The 18,748-nt window shown below is 35.5% G+C and overlaps 3 protein-coding genes across 3 annotated transcripts; 2 read left to right on the top strand and 1 right to left on the bottom strand.

Moving 5' to 3' along the window:
• The first annotated feature begins 1,218 nt into the window (after positions 1-1,218).
• Positions 1,219-3,197, top strand: LOC135847041 (uncharacterized protein DDB_G0271670-like). The gene is made up of 2 exons (XM_065366422.1): positions 1,219-1,337; positions 1,441-3,197. Exons 1-2 carry the CDS (start codon positions 1,290-1,292, stop codon positions 2,953-2,955), a joined length of 1,563 nt encoding a protein of 520 aa, XP_065222494.1. The 5' UTR covers positions 1,219-1,289; the 3' UTR covers positions 2,956-3,197.
• Positions 3,198-4,704: 1,507 nt separating this feature from the next.
• On the top strand, positions 4,705-6,519 carry LOC135847042 (uncharacterized). Its single transcript, XM_065366423.1, has 2 exons — positions 4,705-4,916; positions 5,024-6,519. The coding sequence occupies exons 1-2, from the start codon at positions 4,872-4,874 to the stop codon at positions 5,660-5,662; spliced, it is 684 nt and encodes a 227-aa protein (XP_065222495.1). The 5' UTR covers positions 4,705-4,871; the 3' UTR covers positions 5,663-6,519.
• Positions 6,520-10,171: 3,652 nt separating this feature from the next.
• On the bottom strand, positions 10,172-11,072 carry LOC135847043 (acanthoscurrin-2-like). Its single transcript, XM_065366424.1, has 2 exons — positions 10,947-11,072; positions 10,172-10,853 (listed from the first exon to the last, which is right to left on the bottom strand). The coding sequence occupies exons 1-2, from the start codon at positions 10,989-10,991 to the stop codon at positions 10,347-10,349; spliced, it is 552 nt and encodes a 183-aa protein (XP_065222496.1). The 5' UTR covers positions 10,992-11,072; the 3' UTR covers positions 10,172-10,346.
• Positions 11,073-18,748: the final 7,676 nt, after the last annotated feature.

The raw sequence follows: 18,748 nt of genomic DNA, 5'->3' as shown, positions 1-18,748 counted from the left end.
GTTTTCTTAATGAGAACTCCTTCAAATGGAAAATAATGGAAATCAACTCTTACTTCACATAAATGGTCTCATATTACCTAACATTGTAGATCAATTAGTCGAGGCTTCAAAAGTTCAAAGTTGAGCTTTTTTAAAGCTCAATTTTCAAATGTTTGGCAAAGTGTGGATCTACAATAATTTAAAAATGTCGAGGAAATCCAGAAAACATTCATTTTAATGATACCTATTCACATCCGACAGCTGTGAACTTTTCATGATGGGATTCACAAAACCATGTGGGGTACAGAGCCCCAAAGTGTAAAAAAAAGTACATATTGTGTGGCATGGGTATTGATTCCTATGGGAGCGTTGAGTAAATAACGTAACACATATTTCCAAAACATAGGTACATATGTGTAAAACAACTTGCCACACAACATTTTCGACATTTTTTTGCATTTTAACCAAAATTTTGGTACCATGCCCCACATGATTTTGTGAAACGAGTAACAAGAAGCTCATAGTTGTAAAATCCATTAAAATCCATGTTTCCTGGATTTTTTTCAAATTTTGGTTCTACAGCTCTGAAATTTAGCAAATTTTTGAATTGAGTAATTCAAAAGAAAGCTCAATTTTTGAATTCTTGGCGGATATATTTGAATTTGCTGTCAATTAAGTGCCTTTAAAACGCTGTGACTAGAATTTCAAGTTGTGTCAGTCTTGAGCAATCAACTTAAAAATTTGACACTAGAGCGAGAAATTCCATCTGCTGAAAAAAAACGTTGCCTCACCTGAAGTAATTTATGTCTATTCTGTTTCTTTCCTAATTTGAGGGACCTGGGTACAAGAGAGTTCCACGTGATCAGAGGAACTACATCAACAACACAGCTGATTTGATTTGGAATTAGGAATGACCCATCTGCATCATCTGTTACATATTAAAAAATTAACATTAAAATTGAAAGCTTTCAAATAAGCCAATGTACCTATCATATTTCTCTTTTTCAGACCAGCTATAAGTAGGAATGTGAAATTATGTAGATATCTTCTTATTCAATCGTTGGTTTTGCAAATTAAAGCAATTCTAATTGAACATGAAATCGTGTTGAAACAAAATGACAAGTATTGCTAAAAAATGTCATAATTTTTAGAAATTATTCCAACACTATCAATGATTCATTTCTCTTGTTGAAATACTAATCGCGTACTTCAGTGGTATAAATAAATGAAAAGAAGCAGTGAACTGGTTATTAACGTTTCATTCGTGGTGAATTATTGTATGTGTAGGTTGTGTTCTCATTTCTGAAACAATGTTAAAAACAGTTGTAATTTTTTTATTCATTGTCGTCTGCGTCGAGGTAAGAGAAATTTATAATTCCTATTCATTGAATAATAATTGGGTATGTGTACTATACTTGTGCATGGACTCGTAGTAAAAATAAATTTGTATTTTAATTTCAGTTTGAGTTGTCACAAAGTAGCCATATTGTATCAAAGCATCAACGGAGAAGACAAGCATGGCCTCCCTCAGAAGATGCTGGTTCATCATCATCAAGTGGCATGGATTCTTCTCCAGGGGGTGGTGAATTTGAGGGTAGTGGCTCATCCATGTCTGGTGATGGTAAATCTGACCAAAGTGCTTCATCTTCCTCAAGTAGCAATGATTCAGATGACAGCAATTCAGACAACAGTGGTTCATCTTCTTCAAGTGGAAGTGATTCTGATAGTATGGGCTCATCTTCTTTATACCAAGGCAAATCTGATGACAGTGGTGATTCATCTTCTTCTAGTAGTAGTGGTTCAGACAACAGTGGTTCATCTTCTTCAAGCAGTAGCAGTTCTGATGGCAGTGGTTCATCTTCTTCAGGCAGTAGCAGTTCTGATGGCAGTGGCTCATCTTCTTCAGGCAGTAGCAGTTCTGACAGCAGTGGTTCATCCTCAAGCCAAGGAAAATCTGATGACAGCAGTGATTCATCTTCCTCCAGTAGTAATGATTCAGATAACAGTGGTTCATCTTCTTCAGGCAGTAGCAGTTCTGATAGCAGTGGTTCATCTTCTTCAGGCAGTGGCAGTTCTGATAGCAGTGGTTCATCTTCTTCAGGCAGTAGCAGCTCTGACAGCAGTGGTTCATCTTCAAGTGGAAGTGATTCTGATAGTATGGGTTCATCTTCTTCAAGTCAAGGTAAATCTGATGACAGCAGCAGTTCTTCTTCCTCAAGTAGTAGTGATTCAGACAACAGTGGTTCATCTTCTTCAAGCAGTAGCAGTTCTGATGGCAGTGGTTCATCTTCTTCAGGCAGTAGCAGTTCTGACAGCAGTGGTTCATCTTCAAGTCAAGGAAAATCTGATGACAGTAGTGATTCATCTTCATCCAGTGGTAGTAGTTCTGATGGCAGTGGTTCATCTTCTTCAGGCAGTATGAGTTCTGATGGTAGTGGTTCATCTTCTTCAAGTGGAAGTGATTCTGGCAGCATTGAATATCAAGGCAGACAATCTGGTGGTGGTTATATCCCTGATGATGACACATATGGCCGTGATCAGTACCCTCCTGTCTCAAACAACAATTCTTCTGCAGGCGGAGGCCGTGTAATACAACCATGGGAAATACCATTCCTGTATCCTTTTAGGATGCAAAACGCAGTTGGGCTTAATATGTCCACACTAACACGAGTCAATGAACCAGCACCTGCATTTATCTTACTCGGTGATAATGGTGACATCACCATAAATAATAAAGACAATATCTTTGATGCTGGATTCAAGAATGGCGATGTTACAGTGCGTACTTTCAAACACGGTCTCTACATCAATGATAAATTAGTTCCTTTGGAAAACTGGACCATTGATTTCCCCCTACTGTACTACCAGTCTGGAAAAATCAAATATTTCCGTCTCGATGTTTACAAAGATGGTGCCCTGAGATACATAGATATTGGAGGAAGGTGGGCAACTGCCAGCAGTAAGGTGAAATTATAAATCTGAAACTAATATTCATTAATGGAAGTGGAAGCTGCACTATAAAAGATCATTTTTGATTCACAGGATTTTTCTAGTCTAGGTTCTTATTATGTAATACCCTTTTTCAACTAGGCACCAAAGCACATATTGCTTCCTTGATAGAAATTTCTGAGTTACAGGTGCTAGATTTATTTTCTTCCTGATTAGTTAGTAAGATGTATTTCACAGTTTTATCAATAAAATAAAATTTTTGCACTTAATTGAGCATTTTTTTTCATCATTTAATTTAATATCAATTAGGTAGGTACCTAACTTATTATACTTAATTACCTACATTACTTAAAGTGTGGTTGGTGCATACAAAAATTTATTTTCATCAAAATGGAATCTTAAAGTTGAAAATATGTAACATTACTTCTAGCACCCTCCAATTGATGTTGGGGGTTGAAAGTATGGTAAATCCATCTATGCACTTGCACTCATACAAGTATTCTACACAATTTCAACTTTCTAGCTTAAATAGGTGAAATTTAGGGGATATTGAATTTTTTGAATGTTTGCTGAACTGAAGGATCCAGAACTGCTCAAAATGGCTTGAAACGCATACCAATTGATTTAAGAGATCAGAAATAGGGAACATACCTGCCGAACTTCAAGCATGCATGTTCTTTTGATGCAATTTTGTTTGATTCCAAAATTTTTCTGAGAATTCCAGTCTTCATTTTGAAAGTTTGAAAAAGGCCTCTCCATAGGTAATTATCAACTCAGCCAAAAAAATAGATTTTCATGGCCTTAGTTTTCAGCTTCTTGACGTTCCATTGGCAATATTTTTGTAGTCATCAACTTCAGGACTGAGTTAGTTCTGCGTGCTAAAAACGAGTGTAATCTTATTTTTCTGATTTGACCTCTTGAAATTTGTCTTTGTGATGCTCAACTTTGGAGTCTAATTGTACTTATGAGGCTGCTGCAATTTAAAAAAATGTGTTTGCGGTGTACCTAATTAAAAGTTAGTTCCTAGTTTCAAAAGTAGTTGCCAAAATTTTTCAAAATTTAGTAGTTGATTTTTTTGAAAGCTCAATTTTCAAAAACTTAACAAATTTTGGCACTGTAATTTTAAACTGCCCCCTTGACAGCAAAAATTTGGAAAAAACGTGCAGAAATTACCTTCTTTCGTTTTATGAACCCATTCATTCCTTGCTCGCTCAAGCAGTAATTTTGTCTTCATTATTTTCATAAAATGATCATAGATCACGAAAAAAGTTTTTAGAAAATGGGTCCTTTCGATTTGTCATGTCTAAAAATCTAGTTTTGTCCCCTTCTAGGTAAAATACTGGTTATACCACAGTTTGATCCACTCAAATTCACTGGAAATTGAAGAAATTGTGTGACACATGGTGCACTTATGCATCATATTATGTATTTTTGGGCGAGCTGAATACGAATATCGGCCATTTTTTTGACCCCCTTCAACTCTCCCTTTTATTTGGTGTCATGTTTTCTTTTATAGAATAGAAAAAATCATGGCTCTAAAAATTTTATGAAAATTAAAGAAATCATCTAGGTACACTAGTGATAGGTATGATTAGACAATTAGACATGTACCAATCACAATAAGTTTGCATTTAGATTGGTACCAATGTGTGTGCTTAGTTAGGAAATATGAGCTAGTATTTCACGTCGTTCAATCGACTTTGTTTTCTAATACTGTATTATCGAAATCATTGCGATATTATCTACCTACATGTCATAATTTTGCTCATTGTAAGAAATTCAACCAACCAGTATTGACAAATGATTTCTCGCAAGAATAGAAAGATTAAGTAGCTTCGGGATTTGCAATCATGTAAATGGGAGTGAGATGTGTGCACGATAGGTTGTCGTTTATTCTTAGTCAGTGACCAAATGTAAACTGTTCGTGTTTCCATTCAAATACAATGAAAACAATCGTAATCTTCTTAATCATTGCATTCAATATTCAGGTAAGCAACGTTAAATAGCTAACACAAGTTTAGAGGTATCCATACCTCTATGTGTGTAATGGATTAATCTAGTTTAAAATTTAAATATATTTTTATTTCACCATTAGTGTGAATCATCTGCGAGTAAAACTCGTGCAGCAGAAGCTAAAAAGCAGTCACAACTGGACCATATTGAGTTATCGTACGATGAATGGAATTACAAAGATTACGAAGAAAATGAAAAAGTCCGCAGCTCTGAATCATCCAGCAGTTCTGACGACTCTTCGGACTACTACAGCTGGTCTCCCAAAGGTGAAAATAAACACACGGATCGCAGATTAGACACCCTGAGTACCGAAAAAGAAATCGATTCTAAAGACGCAAATGAAACCGTCCCTGTCATCACGACCCCTAATCCTAATAAAACCGTATCAATAATTGTAGACCTTCCGACTATTATCAGCGGCGATGAAGATGGAATTATTAAAGTTGATGGTCATCAAGTTGGAGATGAGGCTGACCCAGAACTTGTATCGAATCAAACACTCAGAATATTAGCTAGTAATAAAGGCATCTACATAAACGATAGATCAATTTCTTCCAAAACTTGGGACGGTGATTCGATGGCGAAACTGAATATCACTGCTAGAAACGTTACAACATTTTCTTTGCAAGTATTTTCCGATGGTTCGTTGAATTACACCGATAGTTCAACTCTTGTAAATATTTTTTACTCCGCTCAGGGAAATGATATCATACCTCCGTAAAAGTATTAAATGAGAGAATCTCCTTGAACTAAAAACTCGTTAGGTACCTACCTATTCTAAATTTTGATCAATTTTTTATACCATCAGTTTCCGTGTAATTCTCACTTTCTTCATCTCTTCTTCCTCCGCCTCCGCCTGTAAAAAAAAAAGATTGTTCCTTTCTTGTTCACCTGATAATTGTTTTTTTTTTGGTCACTCGTACATAGATTCGGTAGCTCAATTTGCATATGAGACCTCTCGCATTTTCCTGTTCGATAAAAAATAATGTGCATTCGTATTTCGTATCCGTGAATTGTGGGTTCTTTCCTCAAGCAGCGATGAAATTTTTTGGAAAATTGGTCTTTTAATTTGAGGTTTTTGCAATTCTTTTCTCCTATTCGACGTACGATTGTGGTTCATCGGAAAAGGTAAATTTTAAAAAAAAAGCTCGTCGTTGGAGACGAATTTACATATATCTTGCCTTTGTGGTTTTTTTGTACTTAAGGGTTTTTAGTATAGGTATAGGTACTGTTCTTGCGTTTTTTCCATCAGTTTTTCATTTCGTGGCCCATTTCATTTGTATTTATGCTGTGAAAAATCCCTCGTATGAAATTGTCGATTCGGCTCATTCATTTTATTAGGCAGTGGTTTCAGCTCTCACCTTTTTTTAAAAATATAGTTATTATTTCTAAGATTGAGTAATTTACTAGGTACCTTGTATGTAATTTGTATATTTTTGGAATTGGTAAAAATTAAGGAAATTTATAATTTCCTAAAACTCATGTGAAATCTTTAACGAGCACATATTATATGTATTTTGACGAGAAAAATTGTTCAATACATTTGATACAAGTAAAGTTAAGTATGTCTCACAAAAATTCAACTTTTTTATTCTTTCTCATCAGTAATTTATTTTCTCGATCGTATCGCAAATGAAAAATCTTTCTTTCTCCATTTTATTTGCGCAAATCCGTAACGAGTGCTGAATGAAGAGAAGAAAAGAAAACAACAATGTTTATAATATTTTTACATGCAAGAAAACTTCAAATAAATGCTTCAGTTTTGTGGCCAAAAAATTCTCAAATAAGACAAATTTTCATTATTTTAAAGAATTTTGAGACCCACGAGGTCACGAATGAAAAAAATCTGCACGAGAACGAAACAAGTGAAGAAATTAGTAGGCATCTAATATGTATTAGAGGATCTTAAGTTCATCAAAGCGTTTGTAATAATTTTCCCGCCAAAATGTTCCAATGTCATCAGGCACAAGGTTGTCTTAATGAACATATGTCCGGTTCATTTGCAGTTTTTACGAATAATATACCTGGGTCATTCCATGTCAATTCGACCGACGTTTTTGAGTCATATCTTTCAATTTCGCTCAAATTTTTTTACAATGTCTACTACCCACCCCGCAATCAGTTTGGTCCCAGCCTTCCATTATTTTCACATTGTCTCGAGGTACTCAACATCAGCAGCGCATTCCTCCAGAACTGTGATACTTTGATCAAAACTGATTTCACAGTTCGAAAGAGAATTGAATTTTGAACTTTTCAAGCATTTTGAAATTTTAAAAATTTGAAAGTTGAACTTTAAAAATGGTGCTGTAAGTGGGAGCTACCATTTAAAATTCAGAAAAAATTTCCATACATGTACCTTTTGATACTTTTTCGAAATATTCAAGTTTCAAGATGGGATCTTTCAATGGAGGAGGAGCACTCCCACCCCCAATTTGGGGCAAAACTTTCGAAAAAAAATCTGGGGCAGGTGATATATCGAATTGCATGTTTTTGGTAACGCTGAACACGAATATGACGTTAGATTACTGATTTGAACCATCCATGGCCCCCAGCACCTCCCCAAATGGGGTAAAATTTCAAGATAGAGTTTTTTTTCGTGCGACACATCAAATAGTATGTTTTTGGTGACGCTGAACACGAATATGACGTCAGATTTTTTATTTGACCCATCCTCAAATTGACCTCACCCATGGCTCCCAGAACCTCCCCAATTGTTAAAAATCCAAAAAATTGGTTGGATGCCGTAGATGGGGTCGAACCAGAAATCTGACGTCATATTCGTGTTGAGCGTCACCAAAAACATACTATTTGATGTGTCGCACAAAAAAACCCTATCTTGAACTTTTACCCCATTTGGGGAGGTGCTGAGGGCCCTGGATGGGGTCCAATCAAAAATCTAACGTCATATTCGTATTCAGCGTTACCAAAAACATACAATTCAATGCATCACATGCCCCATATTTTTTTCTCGAAAATGTTGTCCCAAATTGGGGGTGGGGGTGCTCCTCCTACATACATTAAGAGATTCCATCTCGAAACTTGAATATTTCAAAAACGCATCAGAAGGTACATCTATAGAGATTTTTTCAGAATTTTAAATAGTAGCTCCTTCTTACGGAGCCATTTTGAAATTCGAACTTTCAATTTGAAAGTTCACCTTTATTCAACTTTTTAAAATCTCAAAAAGTTTTAAAGTTCAAAATTCAATACCCTTTTGAACTGTGGAATCAGTTTTGATCAAAGTATCATAGTTTTGGGGGAATGCGCTGCTGAAGTTGAGTACCTCGAGACAATGCGAAAATAATGGAAGCCCCCCCACCCGCCCCCTGAGAGGGCTGGGACCAACCTGATTGCAGGTTTCTTACTTACTGGGTAGATAGATATTTTTAAAAAAATGTGAGCGAAATCGAAAGAGATGACTTTCAAAATCGCATTTTTTTGGTCGAATTGACATGGAATGACCCACTGTTACGAATATATTTTACATAAATACCGTTAATGACTTCGATGCGAATTTCTTGCTGAGGTAATGTTGTGTCGAAAGTGTAATGCTGAGCTTGCAGAAACACATATGAAAAATCGCGTGATATAACGGTACATCAAAAATATGGAAGGGAATTCTTTGGCGAATTATTTAATTATTATTACCGAGCAAAGTAGTCGAGGAAAAAAAGACCAACATTAGAAATTCACACCCCTGATTTTTTTCAAATCCTTCCATATCTCGTTTTCAAAGTATTATTAGAGTTATGGTATTTTCGAAGTGATTTTTTAAAATAGTAGAAACAGATAAATTTTATTATGTTGCACCTGTGGTAAATTTTAATGAATCGATTTGAAAGTTTGTTGTGTTAAATGAGTTTTATATAAAAGCTGTAAAGATATTTATCTTTAAATGGTGTCGGAAATATTACGTTGTATTGGCTGTGTTTTACGAAGAAAAACAAGTTGAATTTTATTGTGTCGTTTTGAATTGATCCGAGAATTTTTGATTGGGTTTTAAATAATCGGATTGAAGAAAGCAGTGACCTATTCGTTGAAGGTTTGAATATTCAATTACGGTTCTAAGATTGAAGATTGGTTTTGATTGGAAGTCCCAAGGGGTAAAAGGACCCCCCTAACACCCACCTATGCAGACCATGCTTAATTCTTCGTTTTCAAGCTTCTAAAGAGAGCATTGATACCCACTCAAAGAAAAAAAATTACGAGTGGTGATGTAGTAAATCGAGCCTGTTGAAAACGATGTACCTAAAATGTCAGGCACTTGAATTCTCCCTCCAACTTCTCCATTTCAGGGAAAACGAGAATCAAAATCTAATGTAAAAAAAATGAAAATATATGAAATGTAGAATTTTTTTTTTAATTTGAGGGAGCGAGAAAAAGAATCCTAATTTGGTGATCATGCTAGTAAATAGAATTTTAATGCAGAAATTGAAAACTTTACGCGTGTTTGAGATCAAACATGATTAATGAGCTTTCTACAAAATATGGGAAGTTTAGCGCACACTTCCTAATTTTTTCAGAGTTTGTATGAGCGGTTATCAAAATAGGTTAAAATGAGCAAATGAATTGAACTAAGAAGAGCAAAATGGATTACTTATTCAGATTGCTTTGTAATTTTTCACGAATTTGAGCTCTCAATACGACGTTTTACACCTCTACCATCAAGCATTCGTTGAATCGTCCTTGTCGTGAGGTTTCTCATCGAAAGAGCGTTCGAAAATACACCAACCATAAAAAATTTCAAATATTGAGTTTCATTTTTTGATGTTTGACGAATTTTTGAAAATTCAAATACGAAGGGGGAAAGTGAATCAAAAAAGAGTTCGCTTAGAGCGAATGGCCCTGCTAAAAGCCAGTTGGAAACATAATTTATTACGTATGTTAAAATAGCTAATACATATTTTGGGAATCCTTGGTCAAAACACGCGCAAATGGGCTCTTAAAATCAAAGGATATAATTTTTGACAAGTGTGCTCGGGCTCTTGGCTTCACTTTCTCTGATTTTGAGGGAGAATGATATTTTGTGAAATTGGAAACTCTTCAACATTCTCATACTGCTCAGAAGAAACCACGTGATATGATTTTTTTGGCACACTTGACACTGTCAGCATACCTGAAGTTCTATCACATGCGCTACCACGCATAAGATCACCTTTTTCACCGGCCGAATCTTCTCTATATCATTAGGTAGGTACATGTTTCCATATCAACTTCATTGTAAGAAAAATTTGGTAGGTACGCGAATTAATCATGCAAATATTTATATGGATTTATTACAATCTTTCTACACGTAGTACATACTTACATCGTGAATATTAAAAAAGAAAACAGGGTCTATTGATGTGTGAAGTATTTCCAGATGAAGCACTGAAATGTAGACATGAGCTGTTCAATGAAACAGTTTATGCTCCAGGAGCACCATCTTTTCCAGGACCACCACCGGAGCCACCAGGTCTGCCTGGAGTACCTCTATAAACTGGAACATCATACTCGTAGGATCTGCGACTCGGTCTTTTAACGACAATTCCAGGGCTTCCACTTCCTCCAGCGCCTCCATTTCCTCTGCCAGATCCACCGCCGCCTCCACCGTATCCACCGCCGCCACCGCCGCCGCCCCCGTATCCACCGCTACCTCCACTGCCACCTTCTCCACCGCTACCTCCGAAGGGACCGCCGCCGCCACCTCCTCTGCCACCACCGCCGTTTTTACCATTTTTACCATTTTGGCCTCTTTCACCATTTGCTATGAAAGCAGCTAAATCAAAATCATCACCATAACGAGAACGAGACCAGGAACGATTTAAATTATTTATTGGGTAAACTGGGCCATCTCTGTTGGAATTTCGAGAATTTGTCTTGCGTATATATCTCCGAGAATTCGACCTTTCTGTACGGGCTGCCAAGATACTCTACAATAAATAAAATCAGCACATGCAAATACATATTAGACGCGATAACTTTCACACGAGTAGGTATTTAACGCAGAAAAATTCGAAACTTACTTGTAGGCAAGCTACTGCGATAAATACCACCAGGATTACTTTCATTTTGACGTTTTTTTCACACCGAAATGAATGTAAAATAGATGGAGAATCGCGTAGGCAGCTGACGTTTTATACCAATTTCAATGTGATCGTCTTTTCAATTTTTTCTTTCATTTTCGTTGCTTCGTTGTTTTCCAAGACTGTCGAATTAATAAAACAAAAGCGAAAATTGATGAATTAGACACACTTGTTCGTTAACTCGTCTTTGTGCGCTAATGACATCACTTTGTTAAGAATAAGGTCAAGAAGAGTCACGACGATGAACACTTTTAAAATGCAAAATGTCAGTGAAAGAAATTAGTCGCAGGTATGTGGTATCATTCGAAAGGAAGTTTATGAATTTTGCATGCTAAGTTGAACTTGAAGCGTTCAGCAACAGATTTTACCTTGGGTTCAATCCTGCCATATGTATAAGTTCGATGTTCTGAATCCATTCAGGCGGATGAAATCGATAATCCGACGTATTGGGTTAGAAAATGTATTTTTTTACCAGTTGATGAAATCTAAAATTTGAAGAAATCCAAAATCTTAAATTTTTGTTGCTGAATTCTCTTTCTGGTGTGTTCGAAAGTCGTCGCCTGTCTCTCGAGATTTCATAATTATTACCTATCAGCTTGAATAAAGTAGAGTTTTTTTATTTCGAGGGCTGATTTAAGAAAGTACCTATAGGTACCCAACCTATAGAGGGACTTTTCAATAATTTTCAGCAAAAATACACGATTTTGGTGTTTTTATGAAGTTTAAATTCTTTCTGGATCGCCTTGAAATCGTGAAATGTGGGTCAATCTTAACTGGAAGCTCCAGATCGACTCGAATTCAATTGGCTGAAATCGATCGAGGAGGTTAACTTCAAGCAGTAGAGGAAGTTTGAGAAGTTCTCAATAATTTTCTGCAAAAATGTGTGGTTTTAGAATTGTTTATAATTCGAGATTTTCACATTTTTATTTGGTAGCCGCTTTTTTTTCCAATAAGGTGGTCGTCTTTGACTTTTTGGGAGAAACTAGGGGAGGGGGTTCAAAAAAAAGTTTTAGCGGGACCTCAAAAAATTCAAAAATGGTTTTCTTACTATTGTCACGTACAGAAATGCGAGTAGGAAATGTATAAAAAAACATCACGAAAAATTCCACAACAAAAAGTACCGATATGTGGTTTGATTGATAAACATAACGGTACATTTGCACGTTCAAGGGCGAGGTGGATAGCCCAGGCATAGCGCCTGGCGCTAATGAACGATTAGTCGCGAAATAATTAAAGTAGAAGAAACAACTATCCGCCTCCTCGTAATAATAACCGAATAGAAAAATTGAATCGTGTATATTATATTGTGAATCGAAAAAACGTTGATGTTACCTGTATCTAATCGGAGGAAATATCTATCTTGTTCGAATGCGTGTAAATATATGATAATTTTGGTAACTGTGATATTCGTGTCGAAAATACTGCTGAGTGACTTATGATCTATTTGCTTGTGCGTAAAGTCGAATACGTTATTATCAACTTTGGTGCGAAGGGGCGGAGTTACAATTGGCGCCCAAGTAACCCCTAAATTACGCAGCTACGTCCCATCGTGTCAAACTACTGAATTTTCGTAATAATTTGAATAATTTTGGATGATTGGGTGTGTCAAAATCGTCATCGAAAGCTGTCCATGTTAGATGAATAAAGAATACCACTGGAAGTCTCTACATTCGTTATAATTATTGGAATTGTGGCCAGTCCCTGAATCAACCTCAATATTTACGCAGTTGATGTGAAATGAAGCCTGTATGGTGATTATTCTTTGTAACACATTCGTTTGGAATCTCTACGTGAATTTTTGTCCAGTCTTTTTGGAATAAAGACAAATTGAAGAGCTCCCCCAACAATTCAACTATTATCACTTGGACCAACGGGTATAATTTTTCGTGACTCAGACCCTCTGTCCAAGATTGTTCCTGACCAAAATCTTTGCCGAAAATTGTTGCTGTCTGAAATCCTGGTCCAAAATCGCAGCTGTCCAAGGTCGTTCCTATCCAAAGTTTTGATCAAAAATCGGAGCTGTCCAAAAACAACTCGTTGCTGCCCAAAAATTATTGCTGTTCAAAAAAACAACTCGTTGTGGTCCAATAAATCGTTGCTGTCCAAAAACAACTCGTTGCTGCCCAAAAATTGTTGCTGTTCAAAAACAACTCGTTGTGATCCAATAAATCTTTGCTGCCCAAAAACAACACGTTGAAGGAGAATTTTGCCAGTTGAACCAAAACCAAAGGGAATTTCGCCAGTATTAGAATCCAAGACGCAGTTGAACAAAAATAAAATAAAAATGGTATTGTTATTTTTAAACTAGTCAAAATCAGAATATCCTCCCTCCCCCAATATTACGTTTTGGACATTACTATGTGTTTTTTCGAGTTGGTCTTAAGCTTTTTGTACCTCTGGTAGTTTTTATATGGATCAAATCAAAACCTCATGGATTAACGAGTTGAGAAAACCAGAATTAGAAAAACTTTTACAGGTCTACAAAATAAACTCAGAAGGGACTTTAGACAATTTGAGGGGAAGATTACGAAAATTTGTGCGAACTTTTCCCGAAATAGGTGAAAAACTAGAAGAAATCTTCTCAGACATCCCAAAGAAAAGGGAAACGTCTGAGTGGGGAAAAATTGAAGAATTTTTGAATACTGTAGAACGCAATTGGGCGGTCCCAAACATCAACGAAATTCTAGATAGCTTAAAAACGCCAAAAAAACTTGACGAAAAACGTGACGAAAAACAAAACGAACAACTTGACGAAACGAAAAAACCAGCCAAAACTATCGAAAACCAAAACGAGGAAATAAAAGATAACTTAGAAAATATAAAAAATAACGAAATTAAAACTAGTGAAAAAGAAAGTAGTGAAAGTGAGAGTAGTGAAAGTGAAAGTAGCGAAGACGAAATGGGTGATAGGAATTTTAAAGTAGGAGCGTATAAGGGTGAAGGAGATGTAGAAGAATTTTTCGATAGATTTGAGGCAGCTTATAAAGCTAGGAAATTAACCGACAAAGAAGAAATAAAGTACCTCCCCGAATATTTAGAAGGAAAGGCATACAATACGTATGCCTACCTTAAAAAAATTAAAAACATCACATCCTATGAAGAACTGAAAAATAGGATAATTGCGCAATTCAAACCGCAGGGGATCCTAATTAAAAATAAGATCAGCAAACGGAGATACAAGGAGGACGAGGACCTATTAACCTATGTAAATGAGATGAGAGATTGGTGTATTCAGCTAAATCCAAACATGCAAGAGCCTGAACTGTGCGAATACATCATTAAAGGACTCCCAAAGGACATGATTGATACAGTGGCAATAATGAACAACGATACAATCGAAGAGTTAATCCAAAACATTGGAAAAATCGAATATAGGAAGTTGATACAGGAACAGGTTAGTGAGAGAGAATTACAGGAGGCAATAGAAAAAATTAAAAAATTAGACGTAAAAAACGAAACGAAAATATACAGTACACATACCCAAAGTGACAGACCATACAGAGGACGAAATAACTGGAGACCGAATAACAATAGAGGATATCGAGGAGGTTACAATAATAATTATCGGGGAAATAACTATAGAGGATCTAATTACCGAGGAAACAATTATCGAGGCAACAATTACCGAGGTAATAACTATAGAGGAGATCATTATCGAGGAGATCAAGGTGGTTATAGGGGCAATTATAGAGGTTTTCGAGGCGGTTATCGAAGGCCAAATTCTTGGTATGATAATAAAAACGGTGGACAACAATTTGAAAAACAAGAAAAAAAACAGGACGAGAAAAAAAACGAATAGATGAGAAAATTGGGGACATTTTCGAAAAAACAAATGAAAAAAGTGATGTAAATAAAAATATAGAAAAGTCTGAAAAAATTGTCGTAAAAAAGTGTGAGAAAAACGACATAAGTGAGAATGCAGAAAAAACTGAGGAAAATGAAGTGAAAAAATGTATAGAAAAAATCGAAAATGAGGATGTTAGGAAAAGGGCTTTCACTAGAATAAATTCGCATAATGCCCCCAATTTTCAAATAAACGTAACCTTAGAATTAAGTGGGAAAAATATAAATGCAGTGGTTGACACTGGTAGTAATATTACGTGCATTAGTGATAAGGTAGTAGATAAAAATTTAATTTTAGAAAAAACCTCATTGAAGGTAGGTGGTTGTTGTAATGATACAATTGAAATTATGGGCACTGTAAATTCACAAATAATCATTAATGGGAAAAAATTCAAAATTAAGGCATATATTATAAGAGGGCTTTCAGCAGAAATGTTGTTAGGTATTGATTTTTTAATGCAATATAGAGCTAGGATCGATTTCATGAGGGAATTTTTGGAAATAGGATTTAGTCACAATAGAGTTTTGCTCGAAATTGACAAAAAATGGATAAAGGATGTCAGCCACGACACAAATATCTTCCAGGTAAACAAAGATGGTGAAATTTTCGCAACGAATGATGTAATTATACCACCTAAGCAAAAGTCAATATTTTTTGTAAATAACAAGAGTAACCTTACGGATGATACTGTTACAATCCACCCTCTGAAATATTTCGCAACGCGAAGTGGATTAACTGTAAACAAACACAATGTCAAAGAAAATGCAATAGGTATCGAAATTATAAATAATTCGCCCACAATGAAAAAAATTTATCCTAATCAGAGAATTGCAAAAATGACAGTCGAAGAAGAAGAAGAAGGTAACGTCACCTTCATTTATAACTTCACAACAGATTATGAAATTATTCAACCAGGTACATGTATCAATTTAATTACTCCACAAAAAATTCTCAACGTGAATCATCAAGTAGGAAAAGGTGAAAAAGATACACTTTGTGACGCAGAAGGGAAAAAACTCGATATTAACCCAAATTTAGAAAAAGCTCAAAAACAACAGGTTGAAGGTGTGCTGAGTGAGTTTATCGACTTATTTACTTCTGATCCACTGAAAGTAGGAAGAGCTAATATAGAACCTTATCCCATAAAACTTAGCGACAAAAAACCAGTATTTACACGAGGCTATAAACTTGCACCTGTAGAAAGGCGAGAGCTAAAAGCTCTGATTACAAAAATGGTAAAAGCAGGCATTTTAAAAAAAAGTAAATCGTCATACGCATCTCCTGCATTTGTAAAAAGAAAGCCAGGAGGTGACTTTAGGCTACTGTGCAATTTTCAGAAGTTAAACGAAAAAATACATACTGATCGAAATTCTGTCTCCCGTGCTGAGGCTATATTTATGGCATTAGTAGGATCTGAATATTTTTGTGTCATGGACGCCAACCAAGGGTTTTTCCAAATCCCCATAAAGGAGGAGGATCAACATATCACAGCCATAATTATCGATAACGAGTTATACGAATTCACAGTCTTACCCCAAGGGTTAAAAAATTCTCCAGCTGCATTCAGCGCAGCAGTTACTGATGCGTTAGGAGATATTCTATATGCGCGTGTAGTGGCGTATATGGATGATATCTGCACTTTTGGAAAAACATTTAAGGAAGCTATGGAAAATTTAAGAGAAACACTCAAACGTTTGAGAAAATTAAATTTGAAATTGAAAACGTCAAAATGTCATTTTTTTTATAACGAGGTAGAACTTTTGGGCCATAAAGTAAATGGTGGAAAAATTGTAACCACAGAGAAAAATACCGAAAAAATTCAAAATTTTAAAAGACCAAAAACCGTCAAACAAGCAAAATCATTTCTGGGAGTATGTGGGTATTATCGAAAATTTATAAGAAATTTTGCGCAAATAGCGGCTCCTATATCTGACCTAACAAAAGGAGACCCAAAAAGCAATGAAAAAATTGATTGGAACGAAAAAGCTGAAGAAAGTTTCAATCATTTAAAAAAGCTGTTATGCACAGCACCAGTTCTGGCTTTGTATAAAGAAGATAGGGAGACAATTGTAGAAATTGATGCGTCAGCCATAGCTGTAGGAGGAGTTTTGCATCAAGTTAACGAAAAAGGTGAAAAACACCCAGTAGCATATTACTCAAAAAAGCTTCAAGGCAACCAGAAAAAATACTCAGCTTATGACCTTGAAATGACTGCTCTAATTGAGACACTGTTACATTTTCGAGAATACCTTTATGGCATAAAATTTGTAGTTTATACAGACCATATGGCTCTGACACATTTCCGAAACATGAAAGAGCCATCAGCACGGATGGCGCGATTAATTATGAAATTATCAGATTTTGATTTCATAATCAAACACAAAAAAGGTAAAGACAATATTGTACCTGATACCCTAAGCAGAACCATAATTGACAATATTAATCCAAATGATGACCCTTTTGATTTGAAAAATGAACAAGAAAAAGATGAATTTTGTAAAAAAATGATTGATATAAAAAATGGTAAAAAGAACAAATCCCTCGAAAACCTATATAAAAAAAGTAGAAACCATTTAATTGAAAATGGAATTTTGAAATATAAAATTGATTCTCCCCAAGGTTTGAAAAAACTACTTGTTGCTCCAAAAAGTCTTCAAAATAAAATTCTTGAAAATTACCATGATTCTCCAGTAGGAGGAGGTCGCTTTGCCTTATACAAAACACTCGAAAAAACCAAAGAAAAATTTTATTGGGAAAGTATTAGAAAGGATACTGAAACCTACATTCGAACATGTCAAATTTGCCAAGAAACCAAGCGTCAACGAGGAAAAAAAACTGGTTTGTTAAGACCCATACCACTTGAGGACACATCAATTTTAGCTCATGTAGAATTCGATTTTGTGGGCCCTTTACCATCTAGCCAAGGGAAAAATTACATACTAGTAGGTATCTGTAAGTCCACGAAGTATGCCTTTTCAAAGGCCGTGAAAACCGCAGATGCCGACGCAGTGATAAAATTTTTGGATGAAATTATCACGACTTTTGGATGTCCAAAGAAAATCACAACTGATAGGGGAACGCATTTTAAAAATCAAAAATTGATAGACAATTGCAAAAGCTTGGGAATTAAATTATATTTTAGTACAGCCTATGCTCCACAGACACAAGGAGCCTGTGAAAGGACAAATCAAACACTGTGTGAGGTTTTAAAATCGTATGTGGCAGACAACCCAACAAAGTGGGCAAATTATATCCCATTTGTGACATTTTCGTATAATGCAAGTCCAATTGAAAGTTTGAAAGGTCTAAGCCCATACTTTCTAATGTTTGGTCAAACGCCCAACTCACCAATTTTGAACAAACTAGGGATAGATGAGAATGAGAGCAGACTAGGAAAAATTGAGAAACTCAGAGAAATTAGAGAACAAATTCCAAAATTAGTAGAAAACGCTAATGAAAAAATGAAAAGAAACTACGACAAAAATCGTAAACAAGTTTCTTTTCAAGTTGGGGAAAAAGTAATGTTGAAAAATCCAATTCAACAGGGAAAATTTTATAAAGAATTCTTAGGGCCCTATGAAGTGAAGGAAAAAATATCAGAAGAAAACTACAAAATTGAATTACCTATCAGGGGGAAAATGACTGAAGATACTGTACATGTACGAAGACTAAAGAAATACCATCAAAGAAACGAAGAACCCCAAAATAACGAAACTGATAACGAAGAAAGTAGTGAAACTGAAGATAAAAAAAAAATCACGCGATAAAACGATAAAATGAAAAATTGAAAATTTTTGAAAAATAAAGACGTCTAAAAAACTTACATTTTCTGAGGTATTCTAGATTTGCCTCTAGCGAGGAGCCACAGCAGGATTGATCACCCAGTTGTAGCAATAAT

The sequence above is a fragment of the Planococcus citri genome, chromosome 5, assembly GCF_950023065.1.
Source record: "Planococcus citri chromosome 5, ihPlaCitr1.1, whole genome shotgun sequence".
NCBI lineage: Eukaryota > Metazoa > Arthropoda > Insecta > Hemiptera > Pseudococcidae > Planococcus > Planococcus citri.
This window is presented reverse-complemented; position numbering and strand designations above follow the sequence as displayed.